Here is a 22,611-nt window from a genome sequence, read left to right on the forward strand (position 1 = left end):
AGTTAGGCAAAATATTCCCAGAGATTGTTATTTTAATCTGTGGTTTTTTAAAATGTAAAGTCTACAACTCCTACTGAAGTTGCAGGAAAGCTCACTGAGAAAACTGAAGCTGTAGGGTGAAATATGACTGTGCCTCTTAGGACATGTGCTTAAGCCAATAATACACTGTCAAAGATATTGATGGTTCGGGAACTTATGGGCATATACAAGTCACACAAGTACATCTGTCGTGATAGGGCAAGATGGGTCATAATTTCCTAATTTGTAAAAGTTGAAAAATTTTTAATTGAATTGTTCATAAATAATTTTTTTTCACTCCTGCATGTTTTGCAAGAAAGAAAGAAAAGGAAAGGAAAAAAAATATAAATTTGTAAATGAAGACCATAGTCATATGGCAGAGCAATGACAATGCATGGGTGGGATTCCCAAGCGTGCATTCGAGTAACAGTGAGTAATCTGGGAAATTGCATCCTTAGAAACTAGCAAGTGAGTATCTGCATAATGGATTAACATTTATTAGTCCAATTTGTGTATGCCATGATGTGCAGACGTCACTTTTTAATTAAAAATGCATTACAAGCAAGAATGGCTTTGAGTTCTTGGTGGAACAGTATTTATTTACTTCTTATGCTATCCACACTATCTGAGTAGACACACAGAGCACACAGTGCTGCTTCTGCACTAGGAACTGTGAGATTTCAAACAGGAGCAGATTATGAATTGCAAACACCAATAAAGTGCATCTGGGTGAGCCATTGTTTTGTGCCAAGTTATTTGAAAATACTCTATCTGAACTGTGTGAATGTAGAATCCAATGCATTTTTTTTCTTTTCTCCTTTTTTTTCTTTAAGCTAGTCATCTAGAGGCTTTCTGAATCCTCTGCCATAAAGAATCGTGGATGATGCTTTGGGATTTGTGGCTGATACCTGCCACAATGTCCCACAAGCCCACAGTCCCCCTTTGCCACTGGTCCTCACTTTGAAAATGGGACAATGTCAGTGCTGTGGCAGCATCTGCTCTGAAGGTCACAGTGTTAAGCAGTGATGGGGGCTTGGACACTCGAGCCGTGAGGTGCTCCACCTCTGAGGATTGATTTGGTGGTTTCAGTCTTTTAAAAGTCGTTGGATGTCACCCCAAAGCATGAACTGCAGCTTGCAGTGAGTGAAAGCACTGAGGACCTCTCTGAAGGGGTGTTTGGTCTCAGACACCTGGCTTTCCTATGCCCAGTTTTTGATTGCTGCGTTAGCGTGGGGTTTGAGAGTCATCTTTCTTCACAGTGCATTCAATAAATCACAATGCAATATTGATCAGCGTGCTTTTGTGTGTATGTTGAGGTAAAGCTAAGGTAAATAATGAACTGAAGTTAAAGCAGAGGACATTCCTGGAGGATATCTTTTAAGAGAGAATCGAGTTGAGGTATTCCTTTTATTCTTCAGGGGTCTCTATATAAAGTACAAAATTAGTTAATTTAAATAAATTGCTCCCTTTTCCTCTAAAACATACCTGTATACATCAATTTTTTAAAGCTGAAATCTCTACTTTTGTTAATGGGAAAACAGCATCCTGTTAAAATTCCTTATAATAAAGAGATCAATACATCAATGTTAAGATGTAGTGGAGGTGGAAGGCTTTTGCATTGATAAAAATGATAAATCTCTGACAGTATCAAAAAAAAGCTGTGTAAGTTATGTAACATTACCAGTTCCATAGATGCTGATAATACTTCTAACACATTATTTAAGTTAAATGTTCTTTTGATAGGGCAGACTGCCTTCCACTGGAAACTTTCTGTGAGAGAGGAAGGGGAGGGAAAGAGAAGTCATAATATTAATTTTTTTCCAGTTAAAAATCAAGCTGTTTTTACAATTCTGATTACATAAAGGAAATAAAACACACAAGAGATTTAACGAACATCTTAGAAACGGTTTTAAAATACTTTAAATGTATTTAAGATACCGCTTATATATATATATATATATATATATATAATATATATATATATATATATGATGAAATTGTATTCTGCAGCATGCAGAAGCTGAGTGTGTGTTCCAAAATTATCCTGCAGCACATTTATATGGATGATTTAAAAAGCCCCGAAGCCAAGAGTTTAGAATAGAAGTACAGACAGATTGAGACTGGTAAATATAGCAGTGCTAATAGCGTCTCTCTCACATGCAGACCAAATGTTGTAGATGTGGAGTTCAGGCATATTTGCTTTATCCCAGAGCAGCACAACCATGTGAGAGTTATGCAGGTCACCGAGCAAGAGGGCAAAGCCAGTCGGGCTTATGAATTTAACAAGCCAGGAAGATAATGAAAAGTTTTTTTGAGGAATTGTTTGCTGTAATTTCAGCCTCTGAAGCCCACGCCTGCTCTTATTTCAAGGGGAGAGAATTTACATGTGTTACAGCTGGTCATGAGTTTTTCAGTTAAGAGCCTTTTGTAGAAGATCCGTCCTCTCCAGGTGGAGTTCCTGATGAGAGGAAGACTGACCCCTGACCACCTTGTGCTTTTCGGCAGGTGACTAGGATCCAGAACCTGGTCCTGGGTCAGGACTGAGAGTGGTGGAACTCAATTGTCTCTGCACCCTGGGGGAATGATCTCCCTCCAGCCAAGGTGACACGGCCACCTCGGTGCCCACCAAGGGCCACGTGGCTCAGCCATGGGACCTTCATTCACATGGGAGAGGGCTAGAAGCACAGCGTGCCCAGTGGGCACAGAGATGGGCACTTGCTACCGGTGGCAGGCATGCACTGCCTGCGCTGCCAAGGATGCGACGTCTGGTCCAGCTCAAGGCTGCTTGTAGACAGCCTGCCTAGCAGATCCCAATGGATCAGTGTGTAAATGCCGTTCTTTAAATCATGGCTGTACTCACTACTTTTGGACAATCTTTGGAGACTGTAGCTTGGGAACTAGGAGCCAAATATTTATTATCTTGTCTTGTGTCAATCTCATTTTATCAGTGACTACAGAATTGTTGGTCTTCATACTGGCATAGAATTAGTGGATAGGGTTGAGAAGAGACAGCTTTGGAAGCTTCAGAAGAAATACAAACGCCTGTTCATGCAAGCATCCCACTTGTGGCCTCTATAGGCAAGAAAAATGTACTATTTAAAAAAGCTGTTTTGGTCTGGAACTGAATGTTGCTTGTCCTGGTCATTGAATTAGTGTGAAATGAAAGAGGAGGAGGTAGCTGGGGAGTCTCTGGAGGTCTGGTGCATTTGATGAGACAGCTTAGCCCACTGAGTCATGCAGGCAAGGACTGGGGTCATCAAGCTTTGGGGTTAGCAATGGGCATATCCACCTCTGTGCACCTCTTGGTTGTAGTGGGCTGTTACTGGCATTTTTATGGCTTTGCAATTAAAATATTCTCTTTAAAAAGTCTTCACTTTTGGAAAATAATTACCAGAGTAAAGAAATCTGTAAATGCTATGAATGACATTTAAAAAAGCAAACCACCTATTTGAATAAATACATGCAAGAAGTTTGTTGCAGTTCCAAGCAACTGATCGTTTGATTCCTTAAAATTGGATTGTACTAAAAGATAATCCATCAGTTGTTTTGAAGGTGCTTTCCAATGTGCCCTCATCTTTCACGAATACGATTTCAGTGAAAACTACCCACGTTTGGTGCCCAAGTACAGCCACCTTTTCTGGTGAGCTCTGCTTGTCGCTGTTCACAGGGAATTGTTCTGCAGCCGTTCCAGTTGTGTGTCACTGATGGTGGCATAGAGTTGTTCTCTGTGTCTCTGCTAGTGGCATTGATTTTTTATAGAGTGTTTCCATGAAAAGTGATCAGTTATTTCTAAGAGAGGGTGATAAATACAAGATTACTATTCAGGGGCTCTTGGGTGAAGTGTTTGGGTGAAAGCGTGAGCTATTCAGTTTGCTGGAGAAGTTCCACGAGTCCTCCAACACAAAATCCTGACTGCCGCACATGCGGTTCTCGATTTTGTGAAGAGATCTGGACTTTGCTGACTTTTACAGACTTAAAGTAACAATCTTTTTTGGTGCTTGCTCAGATCAGGTGGACCAAAACAGCAGGAAGTGCCTCTGACAGATTTCAAGATTCAAGTGTCTTCAATGAAACTCTGAGGATATCCAACATTCAGCGGCACCAAGGAGGACGCTACTACTGCAAGGCTGAGAACGGCTTGGGTTCGCCAGCCATAAAGTCTATAAGAGTGGATGTGTACTGTAAGTAAACTGCTTGGGAAGTTCTTACTATGTTTTTTATTATCTTATAATATCTGGCGTTACAAAGAAGTGACCAGGTCTTTGTGAGTTCCGGTTTTAAGCAGCACTGTAGGGTGGATTCTGTTTCTTTTGGGAGTATTTATGGTCAAAAGACCTGTGGCTGCTTCCAGGGAAGTCAGGTGGGGCTGCTCACATATGGAGATACCTTTAAACAAAATCACAATGCTTCTGTAAGAAAGATGAAGCTCAGGTACGACTCAGCATTCTTAGATATCAGAGGAAGATTTGTCTGCAGCTTCCACAGGGTGAAGGTCTGGTACCTCACACAGCCTTTAATCTCTTGTACATTTGGTTGCATTTGCCCTCGAAACTGAGATGGGAGCAAATACAGATGTTATTTGCTATTCTGCTTTAATTGCTGTGGAACAGTTTTTTGTCTTGGTTTGGGTTTTTCTGCTTTTTGTTTCGGTGGTGGTGTGTGTTTTTGTTGTTGTTGTTGTTGGGTTTTTTTTGTAATGTCAATCTCTTCATCTTCCTGTGAACCAGTTTGAAAAGCTGCACTTGAAATGTTGGCCAGTGAAAAATACTGAGTATTGGGATTACGATGGATTTGGCTACCAAAGCCAACAGAATAAGAGGAAACAATTGAAAACATCATACTGCAATAAATGCACAAAATGGAATAATAATAATAAAAATTAATAAAGCCCAGTCTGACTTGCACAGACTGCAGTGTCAGTGAGTGGGCTGGTCAGACAAAGTGTGGCTCTCGCTTGTACCAGGTAGTTGATTGCTGTAGGTTTAGTGGTAACCTTTGCGTCTGAGTCTGTAAATTGTGTGACTGGACTCAGCTGCTGGCAAGTGAGAAGACTGGAATGCCTCAAACAACTGTGGGTTTGTGTACACTTCAGATGAAGAAAAACTGTTCAAAATCTGTCTGAAATACTCCAAAGAGAGAAAGTCTTTGCAATGTACATTTGGAGACTCTTCTAATGCAAGTAGTATCGTGTAAACAGATATGTGTACATGCCACATAAATAGTTAAACGAATAACTAGAACCTGAAGTTAACCCTTTAGTCTCTCAAGTCCTATGACTACACCGGCATTGGGCTTGTGTTTCCTCAAAAGTGCCCTCTCTCTGTCAGATGTATCTCAGGATCTATGTTAATTTAGAGACCCAAGTGGTGAAACGTTGTTGTGGATTAGTTATGGGATTGATTGATGGAGGGGGGCAACTGCCTTTTGGGGGATTTTCTTACCTAGTGTGCATTTAGCCTAGTGCTTAACAAGCTATAACATACCAGTGCCAAATTTCTCAATCCTTTATGAACAATAACTGAATTAGGAAGTGACTGCTCATTATCTTGTTGGAGTGAAATAAGTGAACAGGCAACTGCAACAACTGAACACAAGCACACCACGCACAGCATTCCTTGTCACGGGGCTGGCGCGAGGTTTGTGGTGAGGAGCGCGCAGGATGCCTGGTCCAGGCAGCACTCAGCGGTGCCGGCTGTGGTCTCGGCACTGCTGCCCCTCTGAGCCCTCACGCACACACGGCTGCTGAAGGCACTTCGTTCAGCCCTCTGTAGTTGTTCAATACAAACCCCAAGAGCAAACATTTAAGCCTCTTCTTTTGGATGCCGTTAAGGCATTTCTCTCTTAGCCCAGCACCCATGTGTTAAATTCTCCTTACTTCTTAATCTTAAGCATGGCTGTGAAACTGATGTTGGCAGGAAAAGCAGTCTCATGACTGGAATACTACGTGGTCTGAACAGGAAAGGCTGAGAGAGATTGGGTTTTGAGATCTGTATTTTTCTTGAATTTCATTCAGACTTCCTCCTGGAATATGGCTTTTTCTTGTAGCATATTTTGTTTAGCCATTAATATGTGGTTTTGGATTTGCTGTCTTGGATTTATTACAGGTTTAATTTTGTTTTTTACATCACATGCTGCTTGTTAATATACCTCAAATACAGATGATCTTTAATTTTGGTTTTTACATCATATGCTGATTGCTAATATACCTCAAATACAGGTGATGTATTTCTGAAACATGACAAACTTAAGGTCCCAGCTATGATCAAATCCTAGGTGATTTGCCTTTGTATGCAGACTCATATTTCACTGGGTATTTTCTTCTGTTAATGGCCAAATATTTGCAGACACACAGTATTGCTGCAGGAAGCTTAAGGTGCCAGTGAAGATTGGATCTAGCTGTGAAAAAGATAGAAAAAAAGCCCTGTACACTACAGAAAAGCTCATAAGAAATCAAAGTATTGGAAATTGAAATGTTCATGTCAACATTTCCAAGTAGCTTAAAATACTTTTGTCTTCTCTTAGTTGAAATTTTCTGGGTTGATTTTCTCTTTGTTGGGTATTTACTTTATAGATCGCATGTTGTGTGTGCCATGTCAAGAGCTCTGGCCAGTACTGACCAGGAGTGTCGGGATGGGTGTGTTTTCCTGAATTGCCCATGAGACACCTTTGCTCAGAGACCCCCAAACGAGCCATAAGGATCACAAATACATAGCCAACATTTTCTATTCAAAATGGGTGGTTTTATTAGTGAACACATATTTAGTAAAATTACATAGAGAAAGACAGTTTATTTTCAGATTTAGGTAACTGTCAAAAACAACCCTGTGGAAACCAGATGATGCTCCTTTTCGAAAGCAAAACTTCATCATTAAAGCAAGAAAGGTTTTTAATTTTTCAATGAAAGCCCCAAAAGAGTTTAACAAAACAAGTAAAATGTTTGTATTTCTTAAAAACTGTGTAGCTGAAAAAAATGACATTGGAAGCATCTTGGCTTGTACAGCTAAAGAGAGAAAACAGTATTAAAGTTGTGTTCCACATTAGTTTTGGATCAGGAATGCTTCCTAAGGGCTAATTTAAGTCTTCAGCCTCTAATTTAAAATCTGAAAAGGCACTATATCTGTGTAGTTTGAAAATGCATTGCTCAAAAAATATCCACAGAAGATCTTTGTTTCCTCATTCATCTCCATTATTGACTTGCTGGCTGGTTGGGAACTTGCGATATCAACATTTGGATGTGAAGGCTCAGTCTCCCGTAATTTCCTGTTTTTCATTTTCCAGTTAGCTCTGGCGTTCAGCAGCACTTGGACCCACATTTGCCGCTACTGCAGTAATTAATTGTACAGATATAAGTGGTGAATGAGCCAGAGTGTTGGGCTGTGTGAGAGGAGAAGGGGTGGTTACATTATTTTTATGGACTGCAGTCTGGAAAAATGCTTTTAGTTTTGTTTTTGCAGGAAGGCTCCATCAGAATTTGCCACATGTTTTGCGTGTTGCTGCACGTGCCAGGCGGCTTGTCTGTTAAGGAAGTCTCAGAATACCATTATCAGTTACTCATGATCTCAGATGACTCTGACCAAGTCTTCTGACTGCATGCTCCGAGGTGTTCAAGAGGCTCTTGATGTGTCTTCTGTAAAGAAGATCTAAAGTAAAGCTCTTGGGTAGCTGCAGAGCATTTACAGAAACCTGGCTGTGGTAGGACACCTGTGCTTGTGCTTGGCCTGATAGAATCCCAGAATCCCAGAGAGGCTGGGGTTAGAAGGGACCTCAGGAGACTACCTACTCCAACCCCCTACTAAGGCAGGTCCTCCTGGAGCAGGTTATAGCTGTAGTTTGGGTCTTGCCCAAGATGTGGTTGGGAAAGTAGAGAGTGAACTGCGCTCCTGTGAATATCTCCATCCCTGTCTCTGTTTGGGACAATCTGCAAGGAGTGGGGGCAGGGTCTCAGTTGACACATTGCATAGCAGGGTCCAGATGGAACCTTCATTCGGTATTTGGAAGTAAATAATATTAGTGTTCACAGATAGATGTGTCTTATTCCTTGATCTCTGCAAGTTCAATACAGGCCTAAAGGTTTACTTGGTATCATTTTCATGTACCCTGTAATTATGATTAACCACTTTGTAAAAACTATCTGGCTGTTATCCCAATTACACGTTGCTTGAGGGCGTAGTATCTTTTTCTGCTCTAAGAAGTTAAACCTCCAAACAGTTTATAACTACTTTCGTGGCTGAGGAGCACAGTTAAGGAGTTAAACTAAACTCATGCAATTATTTCAAAAATAGCCAGGGGAGTAAATCCTCTGCCGGACTGAAGGGAAAAAAGTGCTTCACAAAGAACTGCCTACAGTCAGATCTGTAACTGTGTGTTCTCATGGGCTGGTCTTGTTTGACATTAGCCTGCTAGATGACTAAATCTCTGAGAGCTCAAGGAAAGCCCTTCAGTGCAGCACTCCCATCAAGTTCCATTTAGTTGTGACACTGGTTTTAGTGGTGCCCCGTGGAGGAAAGGGAGTTTTGCTGGCATTTCCGCGGGTGGCGGTACCATACCTACTTGTAGTTAAAGCTGTCATGGATTATGATAAACTAGGCTGCAACCTCTTCTGTTCCTTTAACATACGCATATCTAAGTCAAACCTTGGAAAACGAGCAGTCCCTTTTGGTCTGGTGTCAAAATACTTGAATGTTACAAAGGTGAAGGCGGAGGGTGGGTGGGGGGGGTGGGTGCGGGAAGGGTGGTTTAGTGTTGCCAAAGTTCTCCCTTCATCTATAGCTACTCCTGGAAAGAGAGAGGAGTTCGTGCCTGTTCCTGGGCAGGCACAGAGTCTCTTTCCAACACTTCACGACACATCTTCTTGATTTTCTTTGCTAGTTTTTTCCAGGAAGATCTCCTTTTTGCTGTCTGGGGGAATGCGGCTGTGCTAAATAGGCAAGGAACAATCTCTTCTTTAGAAGACAACTTTCTGTCCTTACTTTAAGTGTCTAAGAAAATAGGCTTTTGCTCTCCCAGCTCTGGCTGAAGAGCCTGGTTTCTCACATCAGATTAAAACAAACGCACTCGGTCCCCTTGGCGGTGTATTCTCAGGAGGGAGGTTTCCATTCTCATTGAGCTACCAGGAGAAGAAACTGCTTCATATATCCAAGCTGTATTCATCCTAGACTTGAACTCTTTTTCTTCTTTTTCTGGAAGTATCTCTTTAAAGTACATCTCATCTTCCCTCTTTGAAGAAAAAGCTTTTGTACTTGACTCCTAGGAAAATTTTTGCTTGACTTATGGAGGACACTTTCTCCTTTTATAAGGAAGGAAACTTATGGTATAAATTATTTTTATTCAAAGAAGCAGAGCTCCTACAAGAAAACTTTTCTGCTTATTTCTGAAGGACAATTTGTAGAGGAATTATAGCAGAATGAAGGCAGGTTAATTAACATTGATAATATACAGCTGTGGGCTGGCTTCAGGGGCGGTGGGTTGGCTGATGTGGATAAGGTGCAGCTGTGGCTGGTTCCTGCTAAGGAGTTAAATAGCTCTAAGGGGTAAGAAAGAGATGGACTGGATGAAGGGAGAGTGCCCCAGATGTAGGAGAGATCCTGGGGGGAGAAGAAGGGGGCCTGGATGAGGAGAGGATGGCTGGGATAGGCGTCTAAAGAAGGATAAAGCCAGATGCGGCAGAGGCAAGAAGTAGAGGGTCTGGCCTTTCGAAAAGGATGAAGAAACAGCACAGACAGTAGATGAACTCTTGAAACCTTGTGGGGCACCGGTGACTGTGCCGGGGCAAGGTGCGGGAACTAGTTATTGAAGTTAACTTGGTATGGGATAGTAAGAGCCTTGTTGCGGCCAGCTGGTTTTGGTAGTGCTGCAACACAATTTACCAGATTTTAAATTAAAAGAAGTACTGATTGCTTCACTGAAGATGTATTTTTGTATTCCTTTTGCTTCATGTATTCTTTTGGACACAAGGGCAGGCGGCACAGCTTGAGTAAAAGAAGGTGGAGTAAAAGGTGAGGTTTACATTTAAAAAATTCTGAAATCCATTTGGTAGTCAAGACGAAAAATGTTTATCAAACAATCAAACAGATATAGTGCACAGATAGGTTAAGCTTTTATCGCATGGTAGAAGAGAGACATGCATTATGCAGAAAGCATTGCTTGTTGTGAAAATCTGTAATTCCAGGACTAAAAGGTTGGTCTGGGGGTTTGGGGGAAATGACCATTTCTTTTGTTGTGAGATTCACATAAATCTTTGCTTGCAGCTCTCTTTCCAGAATCTGTCCCTTTACACAAGATTAGTTAGATCCAGCACAGGGTATTTCTGTTCACATGAAATAAGTGGAGTCCGTCCACCATCAACCACTTCCATGCGCACTGGATTTTGGCTGCTTTTCCACCGCAATAACATTGCGGCAACTGATGCAGCTTATTTGCAGCACTCGGTTTCTCCTGTGGTGGGAATATGCCCTGGACTAATTCCACTGCCCTGTGTAACCCAAGTGCAGTAGGAGGGGGAAGGTTCCTGTAGCCCCCTCAGGTAGTTCCTCCCAAATACCTGCTGGTGTGCATGCGTATTTGTGGAGTCGTAGTTGTCTTAGATCTCTGCTTACCACCTGTGAGATTTCCCTAACTCTTTCATTTCCAGGTTCAAATCTCTCATTTCATTTTTTTATTGGTTATTGGATGGTTTCGGCTTCTCTGATGGGTCTCATGGTGTGTGGCTGCAGCTGTTTTTTGCTGTCCGTTGCCTCTTTTGCCACAAGGAAGTTTGTGTTGTTGACAACTAGAGCATTTGCCCTGGGATAGCTGTGAACATCATCGGGAAGCATCAGGACTTTGAAGTCAGAAAGAGATGAAAGCAGGTCCTAGCTTTGGTCTCAGTTCCAAACCCTGTCTTGATGCCTCACATGTTACGGACCATTTTATTCTGAAGGCTACCCTTTTCATAGGTGTCATGCATGAAAGCTCATCAATTCCTGTCTCAGAATGGAGGCTCTGATAAAATACCTCCTGTGGTTGTACCTGTCTTTCGGGCATTTTGATGCAACTCAGCCCTGGAGTCAGGAGGGATGGGACCTCCCAGCTTCAGCGTTCATGATGTGGGATTGACTGAAACATGTTCAGTGCTGACAGATTATTTTAGCAAACAAAGAGCATCGCAGCTTTCCTAGCTTGGGATGACACAAAATGCTGCCGATAATACGTGTCAAACGACAAAAATATCAAACTGCTAATCTTCGGTGTTCGAGTGTGTCGCCTAGTAGCATGTGCAATCACGAGTCTGCAAGAGAAGTGTTATTCAGAGGCAACACAGGGTCTGTAATTTAGAAACTGTGATGCTAATTTCCCTTATCAATCTGGTAAAGGATGTTGCAGGGAAATGTTGAGTGTAGTGCAGGGGGATTTCGTTGTGCTGCTCTCCATCTCTGCCATCACTGAATGGCAGTCATACCGCTCCATCCCCACACCCAGCGGTCCAAATTCACCCCTAATTTTCTGCCCGCTGCACAAATCCTATTGTTAGGTTGCAGAATCAAATGCGATGTTGATAATTATTTCACTCCCAATAATTGCTCTGTTGGGCCACTGCAGAAGTACTCTGCATCATGCCCAACCTCTGCTGCGATGCAGTGCCAGAGGGCTCAGACGTGCCTGTCAGGAAGCCACAGCTTTGCTTTATCTTTTCATAAATGGCGTATACACACGTGCACACACAACTAGTATGGTACGCTCACTTAGGTAGAGGAAAATAGATGTGATAATGAAGATGCAGTACTGGGAATGGGAATTAGCTGAAGCTAACAGCTACTCCGCGCATTGCTCCATGTCCTTCTCAGCCCTCCCTGGTTCACCGCAGTCCTAAGGAGCCAGAGAAGCTGGGTTTAAACTTTTGCTGGGATGAGGAGGGGGTGGTGCTTTCTCCTGGAGTGCTGTTTTTGTCTGGATGAGATAATTGTCTGTTCTTCTTGAATGATAAGGCTGCCCTCCGATTCTCTCACCACACTGCCAGTACGTGGCCAAGTCTGCCTGACACTGAGAAGGAAAGAGCATGGGGAGTTTTATATGGAAAAGTATTTAAAAATGAGCTTTAACACTAATTCTACTGAAGCAATTAATGCGTAAGTTCACATGGAGGATTTATAACTGTGGGCTATCTATTTTATACATGCAACTTTGGTGATAAAATGGTGCTTTCTGGTGACTCTGGAAGTACCTCCTTAGGTAATTGCCATGTTTTGGTCTTTCAGCATCCCATGTTTTCTAGTTTTCATTCAACAAGAGTTGTAAAGAAATCTCTTTCCACTCACTCAGCTTTCTCTGTCCTAAATAGCCTCTGGATTTTAAAATATAGGCACTGTCAGCTTCCACTTCTGTAGATTCACATGTTATTGTTGCTGCTAGAATGGTTTTGAAGAGAGTGAATGATGCATGCATGGGAGTGGGAGCTCTGTCCTGACCACTATTGTATTCCTTGTTTATTTTCTTTTATTTCTGAGTAACATAGATGTAGCTGTTGGACTATTAATATTAGTATAATACCTGAGTAGCAGCTTAGTCCTTTTTTGCTCTGGGGTTCACAGGGGGAGAATCTGTTGTGATGTTGATGCTTTGGTACCTTCTGAGTGCGCTCAGAGCGCTGCTTGGGTGCTGAAGCACTGGGCTCCATGCTGTCTGTGATGGAGCAGCGTTGGTGCAAGGGGCTGGTTGCAGATGTGCATAGCACACATTCGGCTCCTGTTGTGCTTTGCAGTGGGGATAGTTCCTGCTTGGGCTTGGGTGGCATCTTAATCCCAAGCATTCATGGCACATATTTTCTGCACGCTTCCCTGCAGATGTTTATATCGGTCTCCTGGCCACAGCAATTAAGATGTAATTCAGGGATTGAAAATATACTTCAGCTGCTTCATTATTTTCTCTGCTGTCTATTTGACTTGTGTTCGCCTTGTACTGCCTGCAGTGAATCATGCGTTCTTACTGCAATGACATTTTTAATTTCCATCTCTGGTATATACCAATATTCATTGATATGTTACTTGATCTTCTTTTTTGGCCTTTCATTCATTAGAAGCCCAGTGACACGCTTAAATCCTCATTCACACAGTTGAATGAAAGACCAGAAATAATCAATGCAATTTTTTTTTTAAAGAGGAAAATTAATATAAAGCAATAGCATAAGTATTGGCATATAAGGAAAGCAAATATATTCATCTTTCATCACTTTTTCTTTCATGATACAATAAAAGAAGACACTTTGAAATGAAATATTATGCAGATGGAAAGCATTTAAAACCTTTCCAATATTGATAATTGTAATCTTTCAACATGAGAGAAATATAAAGTTAATTTGTGTGTTTCCAGTTATTCCCCCTCTGAGGCCAAATTTGTGCACTGCAACATTAAAGCCTCTGAAAACAGCTGTGCTTGGTGGTTACTGGAAGAGGACCAGTAACCACCAGTCTTCTGGTGGACCAGAGGACCTGCAGATCTCTCTGCAGCACGCAGCCTGGTGGGGAGAGGTTAGGCTGGCTGAGGTGGGCAGCTCCGGCAGCGCTGTGCCTTGGTCTGCACTGGACCAGCACAGGACTGACAGCAGCTGAGGTGTCTGATGATGTCAGAGTCTTCATCAGACCCTCGTTCATTTCTTAATTCGCAAAACCACAAAGGTTTGGGTTCAATCCAGACTAAGTATAGGGGCTTTGGGGCTGAAAATGTGTTTGGAAAGTGAAAGTTTTGCTGTGGGAAGAGGAGAGGGGTGCAAGCAGCCGCTTTAGAGATGCCACGCTTGCATGCACGAGGCTTTGCTGTGGGAGCATCGGAGATGCTGCAGAAAGCTGGATATTGGTGTGGCCGGGTTGGTACTAAGCCGTATTATCATGGCTTCTTGCACTGTTGGGTTTGGGCAGGTCTGTTGTGACTGTGTCCCTACAGCTCACCTGCATTAGCATCACTCTTGTCCTTGGGCAGTGAGCAGGCACCCTTTGCTCCATGGCTGGCTTGTAGCCACAGTGGGATTTTTGGGTGGTCAGCAGCCTAGGTGAGCCAGAAACAACAGGTGAAGCTATGGGCAGATGTACGAATGCCCAAACTCGCCACACGCTATTTTTGGATCCATTTGTTTTTATTTCCAGCACCACTTTGAAACTCTCTTCTGCTCAGAGAGAAAGGTGTGTGTAGCGTTCTGGGGGTCACTGGAACAGCAGCCAGGGGTGTGCTCACCAGCAGTACCCATGCCTTGTGTAGGTTGGCCACCACGCGACTGCAGCTTTGCTGCGAGCACAGTGAGAAGGTGATGGAGGAGGAAAACAACTGACCCCCAGTGCTGTCAAAGGAGATTTAAAACCCTCCACTCGGCACAGTGTCAGGTGGTGGCTGAGGGGACTCAAGCCCCTGCCTGAGAATTTCTGCAATGGCTGAAGCAACAGAGCAGTAAAAGAGGTAAACGTCTGGAAGAAATTGTGTCTTTCATTAAAAGAAATGTGAAAGGGCCAGATTTCCTCTCCCTATCATCGCTTTGGCTGTTACTTGCTCCTGCCTCTTCCATTATCCTGGGAGAACCTGCTTATCCTTCACGGTCTTTCTAATGAATCATTTGGCTGGACAGTTGGATCGTAAAAAATTATTCTGCCTAACGTTCGCCTGAGGAGTTGCAAGATTGCAGTGGAGGATGCATTTAGGAAGATGCATTTAGGAAGCTGAAGGGCAAATGATGGAATCTCACAAATAGATCAGAGGCTTCTTAGCAGCAGTTGGGTGAAATTAGGTTCCTGCTATGCATATGCACATCTTCCATGAAAGTAAGGGAAAACGCCCAGACAAGGGTGGGAGTGTTGCAGAATTTCAGAGGGCAATGAAAAATCAGTGAGCTACCCTTTATTGTCCAAAAAGATGTTTGCCTCAGGCATACAGGCAGAAATGCCTTTTGTAAAGATTTGTCTTTGGTTTTCATGTGTGGTTTGGGTTTTTTTTGTGTGTGTTTTTTTTAATTATTTTGGGGCTTGTTTTGTTTTGTTTTTTTAATTTCAGTGCATATATATATTTCATGAAGTTTTCTGTAACTTTTCAGCCTTTTTCCTTTTTTTATGGAAAAGTATTTATCTGAAGATTGAAGACTATACTTTTCACTGCACAAGACCTGGTTTATTCCTGCTTTTTATACAGTTGTGACACGTTAGTGTATAGAGGTTTCTGCTTCCCCTGACTGGGGAAATGTCATGTTCCTTGGAGTGTGTTGGTGCTGGTTTCAAGTTGAGGTTTTGCTCCCTGATGTGGGAGAGCAGAGTGAGTGCTCTGCCACATCCAAGCTCTCGTGGAGTTGTTGCAAAAGGAGGTCTCACTGTACATTTGCGTGTACGTTTCACCATTCATGTGAAAGCCACCAGAGTTGAACCAAACATTCCCCTTAAAAAAGTGGAAATCTAAATGATGTACACCTATTTTGCAGGAGCCTCTGACATCAGAGCTGTCCTGTTTCCATGTAGATTTGGATTTTTATTCTTGCTATCTTATATGTCTAATTTGGAAATTGGATATCAAATGCCTGGGAATCTTGTTCTTATGATTTGACCGAGGAGATGAGCAAGTTTGTGGTAGGTGACTGACAGTGGATTTTGGATTAAGACAATTTCATGAATGTTTTTGTTTTGCAGGCAACAGCAGAGCTGGTAAGATGGGGTTGGTGGAGGCATTAATTACTGTGATTGTACTTTGCCTGGAAGTCTTGTGAAACAGGGTGCTGGTGGTGTCTCTGAGGCTATCCTTGGTGGTGGTGCTCGTCATGGCGGCCTGGAGACTGTTTCAGCTAGTACTGGTAGAAATCGCTTGCACCTCTGCTGTTCACCCTAGATGTTTTCCTGACATACGTGGTGAAGAGCTGAGAGCGAGCATGTTGAAGAGGGTGAAGCAAAGCCTAGCACAGTGCACATGGACATTATTCGCTGCAGTGGTCCATGGCAACAGTGTGAAAAAAGTAAGGAAAGATGTAGCTGTGTACTGTGGAACAAGTGAGGTAGCTCTACCATAAAATATTAATGCAAATGTGGAGCGCTTACAGTAATTTCAATACCTTTTACTCCCCCAGCAGACACACTATTCAGACTGAATTAAATAGCTTTGCAGTAACTGTTAAATGTTATCAGTTCCTTACTAGCTTGTGTGCATTTTTATTTTCTACAACAAAAATCTTTATACAAGCGAAAGAAAAAAAAAAACAAAACCACAAAACAACCAAAAAACCTGAATTTGTTTGTGCTTAATGCTTGTAAAACAACGAAATACTTGTATGTTCAGAATTGAACCAGAATGATGAAATGATTTGCTGGCTTCATGAGCTGCAAAATTCCTGGTTTGTGGTACGCTTTCAAATCCAGTTTTTCATGGTCACCTTTATTGGTTTAATTCAGCTCAGAAAGGTCTGCTGGGCTGGAGAAGAGTTTTGTGTGTGGAGGGGATGGGTGGGGGTGCTGGGAGCAGCTGGGTTCTCCTTTGGGAGACCAGGTCATTCCGGTCTGAACGCTGGGTGCCTGCATGGTGCAGCACAGAGCATCTCTGGTAGGCTGCAAGGAAGGGGGACTGCTGGCTGGCTGTGGGTTTTGTCTTTTTTTAAAAAATATTGTTTTATTTATTTATTTATTTACATGTAATTTAATGTAATTTAATTTTATTTTTTTTTAACTTCCATAACGGCACATCTGATTTTCAGCTCTGTGTGAAACCCCCTGAGCTGACCAGCCATACAGAGGACTCTGAAAATGTACGTGTCCTTCTCCTAAACTGCATTTTAGCCCCTTGTTGCTACTGTTATGCCTTGCCAGGCAGCTTTGCATGCTGGTCTGTAGTGACTTACTGATCATAACAAAAAGGTCTATCTTTAAAACCTATTGAGAAATGGATATGCCGGGAAATGACCCTGAGCTGTGCCTGCTGCCCCAGGCACCACACCCGATTCCTTGCAGGTGTGTTTGAATTCAACCCCAAAGAGAAAAGGAAGATGATGATGTTTTGCCCCATGTGGCTGCCTTCACCTTCCCTCAGCTTCTGCAGAATTGGGCTTCTTTTCTAAAAGTCTTTCACTTTAGGGAGCTTGATGGAGCGTCAAGTTAAGCATACTGACAGAAGACCTTGTTGTCCAAAATAAGGGCATCATTTAGACAGTGTGCCAGGTCTGCATGTCTGTTTTTATAATGCAAACCATTTGCATACCTGCTCTTCCCTGGTTGAAACACACAACTGAAAATGCAAACCTTAAATGATGTTGGCTGGTGTTGAGAATTCCAGCAGCATGTTAATCTGAATCCTGGATGCTCCCAAGCAATGAAATGTATTGTGAACACCTAACGCTGACAGCGGGGAGAGGGCACGGCGGGGTTGCATAAACGCCTGTGCACTTAGCATGGGGCTGTTCGTATTTGATGTCTCGTTGCCCTGGTCAGCTGTTCCTGATCCCGTTGGGAGTAGGGTACGGCGTCTGTGTGCTGCTCTGCAGGGACGACAAACCTTGTTAGTGGAAGTGGAGAGAAAATGGTTACGAAGGGGAGGAGCCGCCTCAAACTTCTGAGACAGGAAAGAGGATGAGTAATATAGCCCAGGAATAGGGTGATACAAGCCCAGCTTACCATAAGCCACTGAGTCTACATGTGTGATTTGCTGTATTCATAATGTTTCCAGGATGGTTTGGTTTGCAGTAATTTTTCATCAGTCTCATGCCTTATGTCTTTGCTAATGTTTTAAGTGCTAGAGAGTCGAAGGGCTAGAGAGTTAAGGAACAAGAGCTGAAAGTCAGAAGCACTGGTAATGTGGCAGCCATTGCCTGCATCATATTTTAATAACAAACCCCCAAATTTCCTGGGTGTTGGTAACACAGAACAAGGAAGAACAATTCTTGTGTCTGCTGCATTGGGCTGCAGCTGTGTGACTAAGCACCCCTGTGAACGACTGCTCTTCCAGACATTGTGGGGAGACGGTGGGATTACTATCGGTTTATCTGTTTTCCAGCACTTTTATTGCCAGGCATACTTGGGGTGAGGCTTGCATTTCCCATCACCTGCTTGCTTAGCAAACAAAAGAGCCAGAAGAATGTGAAACCCTGGCAGATGCTGTGAGGGGTCTGGTAGAAGACGGTCTGGTGGAAGACGAGGGAGGTGTGAGGATTTGGCAGATGAGTGAGACTTCAGGGAGGAGATCTGAAAAGCAGTGTTTCAGCAGGCTCTTGGAGCACAGCCTCCTGATTTCCCTGCATTTTTACACCAAGGTGTGTTTCAGGTGCTAATTGCAGCCCCATCAGGTGGGGACCACCGCAAGGTTTTTAGATACCCCTCCAATGCCAGCATGCCTGGCAGCTTCGTTCCAGCTCACCTTTTGCAGGCCAAGTGCTGGGTTTCATCAAAGCTGAATTTCCCGCTTCTCTTGTTTAAATATAATTTTAAATGCAGCTACTATTTTAAGACTTGGCAACCTGCTGACGGCATGATCTGAAATGATGTTGGTTTGCCTAATAGCTTGGGATTTTTATGCAGTAGGTATGGGGACTGCAGAGTCCCTAATAGCATAGTTTAGAGTTCTGATGGATTTTTAAATAGCCTTCCAGCATTAAGGCAGGCTTTCCTGTAATCTGCATTTTCCAGTAAAATAAGAGCCTGGTTACCTACTGATCTGCAGTTTTCAGGAAATCTATTTGTGCTCCTTCCCTCCCTTTTCACTCTCCCCTGGTTTTTGCCTTCATCATGCCATCGAGCTCCACACACAAGGTTGGTAGCATGACCTGTGGTGCTTAAGTGATACATTACAGGCAGCATCCCTGTGGCAAGGCCAGCGAGGAGGAGGAGGAGGAGCAGGAGGGTTATAGGGGCATTACATCTGGAAACCTTAGTCCATGCAGTTCCTTACAGATAATTGAAACTGCAAGCTAATGCATACCCTCCTTCCTTCTAAATAGCCTGCGCTGACAGTAACCCCTGTCAAAATGTACTTTGTTTGGGGGAAAAAAAAATAATCTTCATAAAATCCTCTCCTTGAAATAAAGGAGAATCAGGCCCAGAGAGCAGCGGTGGGTACATAAATGTCCCATGTATTTTATGCTTTGCTACTTACTGACAGGATTTTGGGGGGATTTTCTTTTTCCACAGTTATCTCTCAGTTTACACATACAAATACCTGGTAGGTCACAGGGATAGAACATACCCAAACTTGGAATGCATGCAGATTTTCCAAAGAAATTTCCTGTGTTCTCCACATTTACTTTCCTTCTGTAGAAGTATCAGTGTTGCCTGCGCTTAGGAAAACTACAGTTAAAGTTGTAACACACCCTCCTGTGATGCCCTAATACTGTGAGTTGGGAATTTGGAGCAACCCGTAACTAATGGGCTATAAGAGCATGTGTAGTGTCAAAATTTAACATGTCCCATTGTATCTTGCCCCAGTGTGTGGGAAGCACTGCTCATATATTAAACAGCCAGTGATTAGTGAAAAACTGAAACGTTGCACAGCCAGGCTTTGAACCAGCTGATGTCTCACGTGGCTTTTTGTTAAAGAAGTGAGGTGACACCAAGCTGAGAAGGACTGCAAGGGGGCAGCTTTGACCTCAGAAACAGGTTGAACAGCTTTGAAAAGTGATGTGTGAAATGTGTTTTGGTAAGAAGGTGGCAGGACCTAGGTCCTTAGCTTCTGCAAAAGAAAATAGCTAGCAGGGAGGGACTGAGTTGTGGTGAGTCTGAATGTGCTGGAATTGTGCTGTACGGTTCTGGAAAGCAGAAATATTGCACTGGGAGGTGAGGGGATATTCCTGTAAGGAATTGAAGTAACCCTTCTGCTGGCGTGTCTCCTGGTCTGGGGAGTGCTGCATCATACCTCGGGGAAGGTGTGACTCAATGAAAAAGGTCAGAGGAGTGATGGATGAGCAGGAGAGGTTTCTGATGCAGGAGTAAAATGATTCACGTGGATTGTTCACAGCAAAGAGAAGGCCAAGGGAGGGTGCAGTAAATAAAAGCTTTCAGATGGGCAAAAGAAAGAAGGAGATTTTGTTTTTTTCCCCCCCCTGAAGATCCCCAAGAATAAGACAGATAGTAAATAGCTTAAATTGCAGTGAGACATTTAGGTTAGACACAAGAAAAACTGTTTGATGTGGAGATGGGCAGATCCTGACACAGGAGCTCCTGGGGACAGGGAGCTCCTCAGGGACAGGCTGGAGGAGCGTTCCTCAGTGCGGGCAGTGCCGGAGCCAGTCCTGCCTCTAGGTACAGGGAAGGATGAGCCAGAGCCTACAAGAGCTTTTCTTGCCCTTTTTTCCATGATTTTGTTCCCAGCGTCAGTCCTGACCAGGGCTGTGATGCGGTTTCCTCACAAGGCCATCACAGGCTGAGATGGCATTTCTGCAAGAAGGGTGAATGCAGACGATCCATTGGAACATGCAGAGATGAGGTAATTGAATAATTGAACTGGGAAAAAAAACCCAACCCCTCCCTTCCCCCCAAATACTCCAAACCCCCCAAACATAAGCATATATCGTATCGGATTATATTAAGTAATATGTTTTATGAAAATACAGCTCAAGAGAGTTGCAGAGAGGCTGCTGGTGTGGTTGTGGGATTTTTTTTTTTTGAGTGTGTGTGTGTATGTGAAATAATAATTAGTCTCTTTTGAAAGCAGAAAATGCAAACCAGCCCTGAGGCCATTATTTACTTTATCTTTGCATAAATTTGTCAATGATGAGAGGAATCTGTACATGTTATTGAAGCTTTGGACTTGAATTCCCATGTACTTAAGCTGCTCATTTGCTGATTATATTACTGCTGGATCGAGGAGATCTACTGAAATAAATTAAAAGAGTTGGGCCCACTGCGTTTATGAAATGGCACAGCCCAACACCAGTGCAGTCTGCAAGACTGTGAATGGCATGGGCTGATTTTAAATTAAACAGATGAACATGGAATGTGTTAAAATATCCCAGCAGAGAGCTTATTTGCCAGCTGTTTGATTGTTTTCCTCTGGCATTATCTGCAAAGCAATTACGCATGAATAAAAACTTCTCGAGATGCTTTCAAGGAAATATTGACCGCTAACATTTTAATTAAGGCACATTGAAGTAGAAACATTTGAATCAACAATAAGGACAATAGCAAAGCAGGTTGGGTTTCAAAAAAGGAGGCTTGTTTACCATTCTCCTAATAACACATCCAGTCTGTATCCTTGACTGAAGTGTCAGTTTAAACGAGCTATATGCATCCATTTCCCGCCACTTTGTCTTAAAAATAATAATAAAAAATTGAAGGACAGGCAATTTTAAAATAAGCTTAGCCCATCATTTGCATCGATAAACAAAACATATGTGTGCATTGGACTGTAAGTGCTCGTGGAGTGGTATGGGATGGCCCTCTTGAGTACACCCATCTCTTCACTGCTGGCAAGGTAATTCTGCAGGGCTGGAGGATCACTGGCGTTGCTTTACACCGCAGCATTTCTCCATCATTCCTGCTAAGATGAGAAGGAAGCATACACTGAGCAGTTGTCTCAGGAGCTCGTCCTGGGGGTTACCTTATGCAGGTTTGTGCCCTTGCTTCAGTTTGGCCACAGACCAGTAAAGCTGGCACGGTGGGTTTGGGTCTGGTAACTGTGCTGAAGAGTTAATGGGAAAATCACACCTTTCCTTTGCAAGGAGAGGGATGGTTTAACTGATGAGTAGTCCAGTATCCACGCGCCGCCCCCCCCCCCCCCCAAAAAAACCAAAAAAACCAAAAAAACAACCAAAAACCAACCCCGAACAACCAGCTGCTTCAAGCGCTGGCCTTGCACCTGGGGAAGATCATTGCCCCTAGATATTTACATGTGTTCCCCACATGGTAATTACCAGCAAAAAAAGAAATACACAATTTCCAGAAAGTCTTTAGAAAATTTCCTGCCCCATTTTTTTTCTCCCCTCCCCCAGCCCGAGGTATGTTCAGATACTCTGATGGGGAAAAGATAAAAAGCCTGCATGCCTTCAGTCCTCCCTCTGGCTTAAGCTGAGCCTCGTGCATCACATTGTGCCATTTATGTTGTACCCTGGCGCTTTTCTGAAGGTTCTTGTCCAGTGCAGTCATGTTTGGGGGACCATGATTCCAGCAAATCCTTGTCTTCCCCCCCTGCAGGCACATCCTCCCTTTCAAAAGGGAGATGCCCTCGTTTCAGCATTTTATCCAGTGATTTAATGGCATAAACTGTGTGAGCAGCCTTAGCACAGGAACAGGGAGGGACACAGACCTTCTTTTTCCAAAGGAGCTGGCTAAACGCTGAGCTACAGCCTCATGACGTTATTTTCTGGAAGGTGAAATCATTTTGGGAGAGTGCTGCTTGCCAGAACCACCCAGGGGCAGGGCAGGCTCCTGGGAAGGGGAGGTGTAGATCTGAAACAGGAGGAGGCTCCTTTATTGTGATCCCACTTTTTGAGTAATTACTTCAAGCAATGGGTGTTAGATAACTGATTTATTGCTTTTGGTACCGTGTCCTGCAGGGGTTTCCAGGAGCTGGGCACTGGTAACACTGGTATTAGGAGATCCAGCCTAGAAGGGCTTCCCAAACTACGTGTGGCCCCCGCCGAGCCCTCTTGTTGAGTTGCCTCGTGGGCTTTAAGCATTTAGT

At 43.2% G+C, this 22,611-nt stretch overlaps 1 protein-coding gene across 1 annotated transcript in view; it reads left to right on the top strand.

Annotated features, from left to right (window-relative positions):
- The window catches only part of MDGA2 (MAM domain containing glycosylphosphatidylinositol anchor 2), a 394,454-nt gene that overhangs the window by 166,625 nt on the left and 205,218 nt on the right, over positions 1 to 22,611 (top strand). The window contains exon 3 of the mRNA XM_056347493.1: positions 4,025 to 4,199. Within this exon, the coding sequence (XP_056203468.1) occupies positions 4,025 to 4,199 (175 nt within the window). The remainder of the gene's footprint in view (positions 1 to 4,024; positions 4,200 to 22,611) is intronic.

Source organism: Falco biarmicus, chromosome 7, assembly GCF_023638135.1.
Source record: "Falco biarmicus isolate bFalBia1 chromosome 7, bFalBia1.pri, whole genome shotgun sequence".
In the NCBI taxonomy this organism is placed as follows: domain Eukaryota; kingdom Metazoa; phylum Chordata; class Aves; order Falconiformes; family Falconidae; genus Falco; species Falco biarmicus.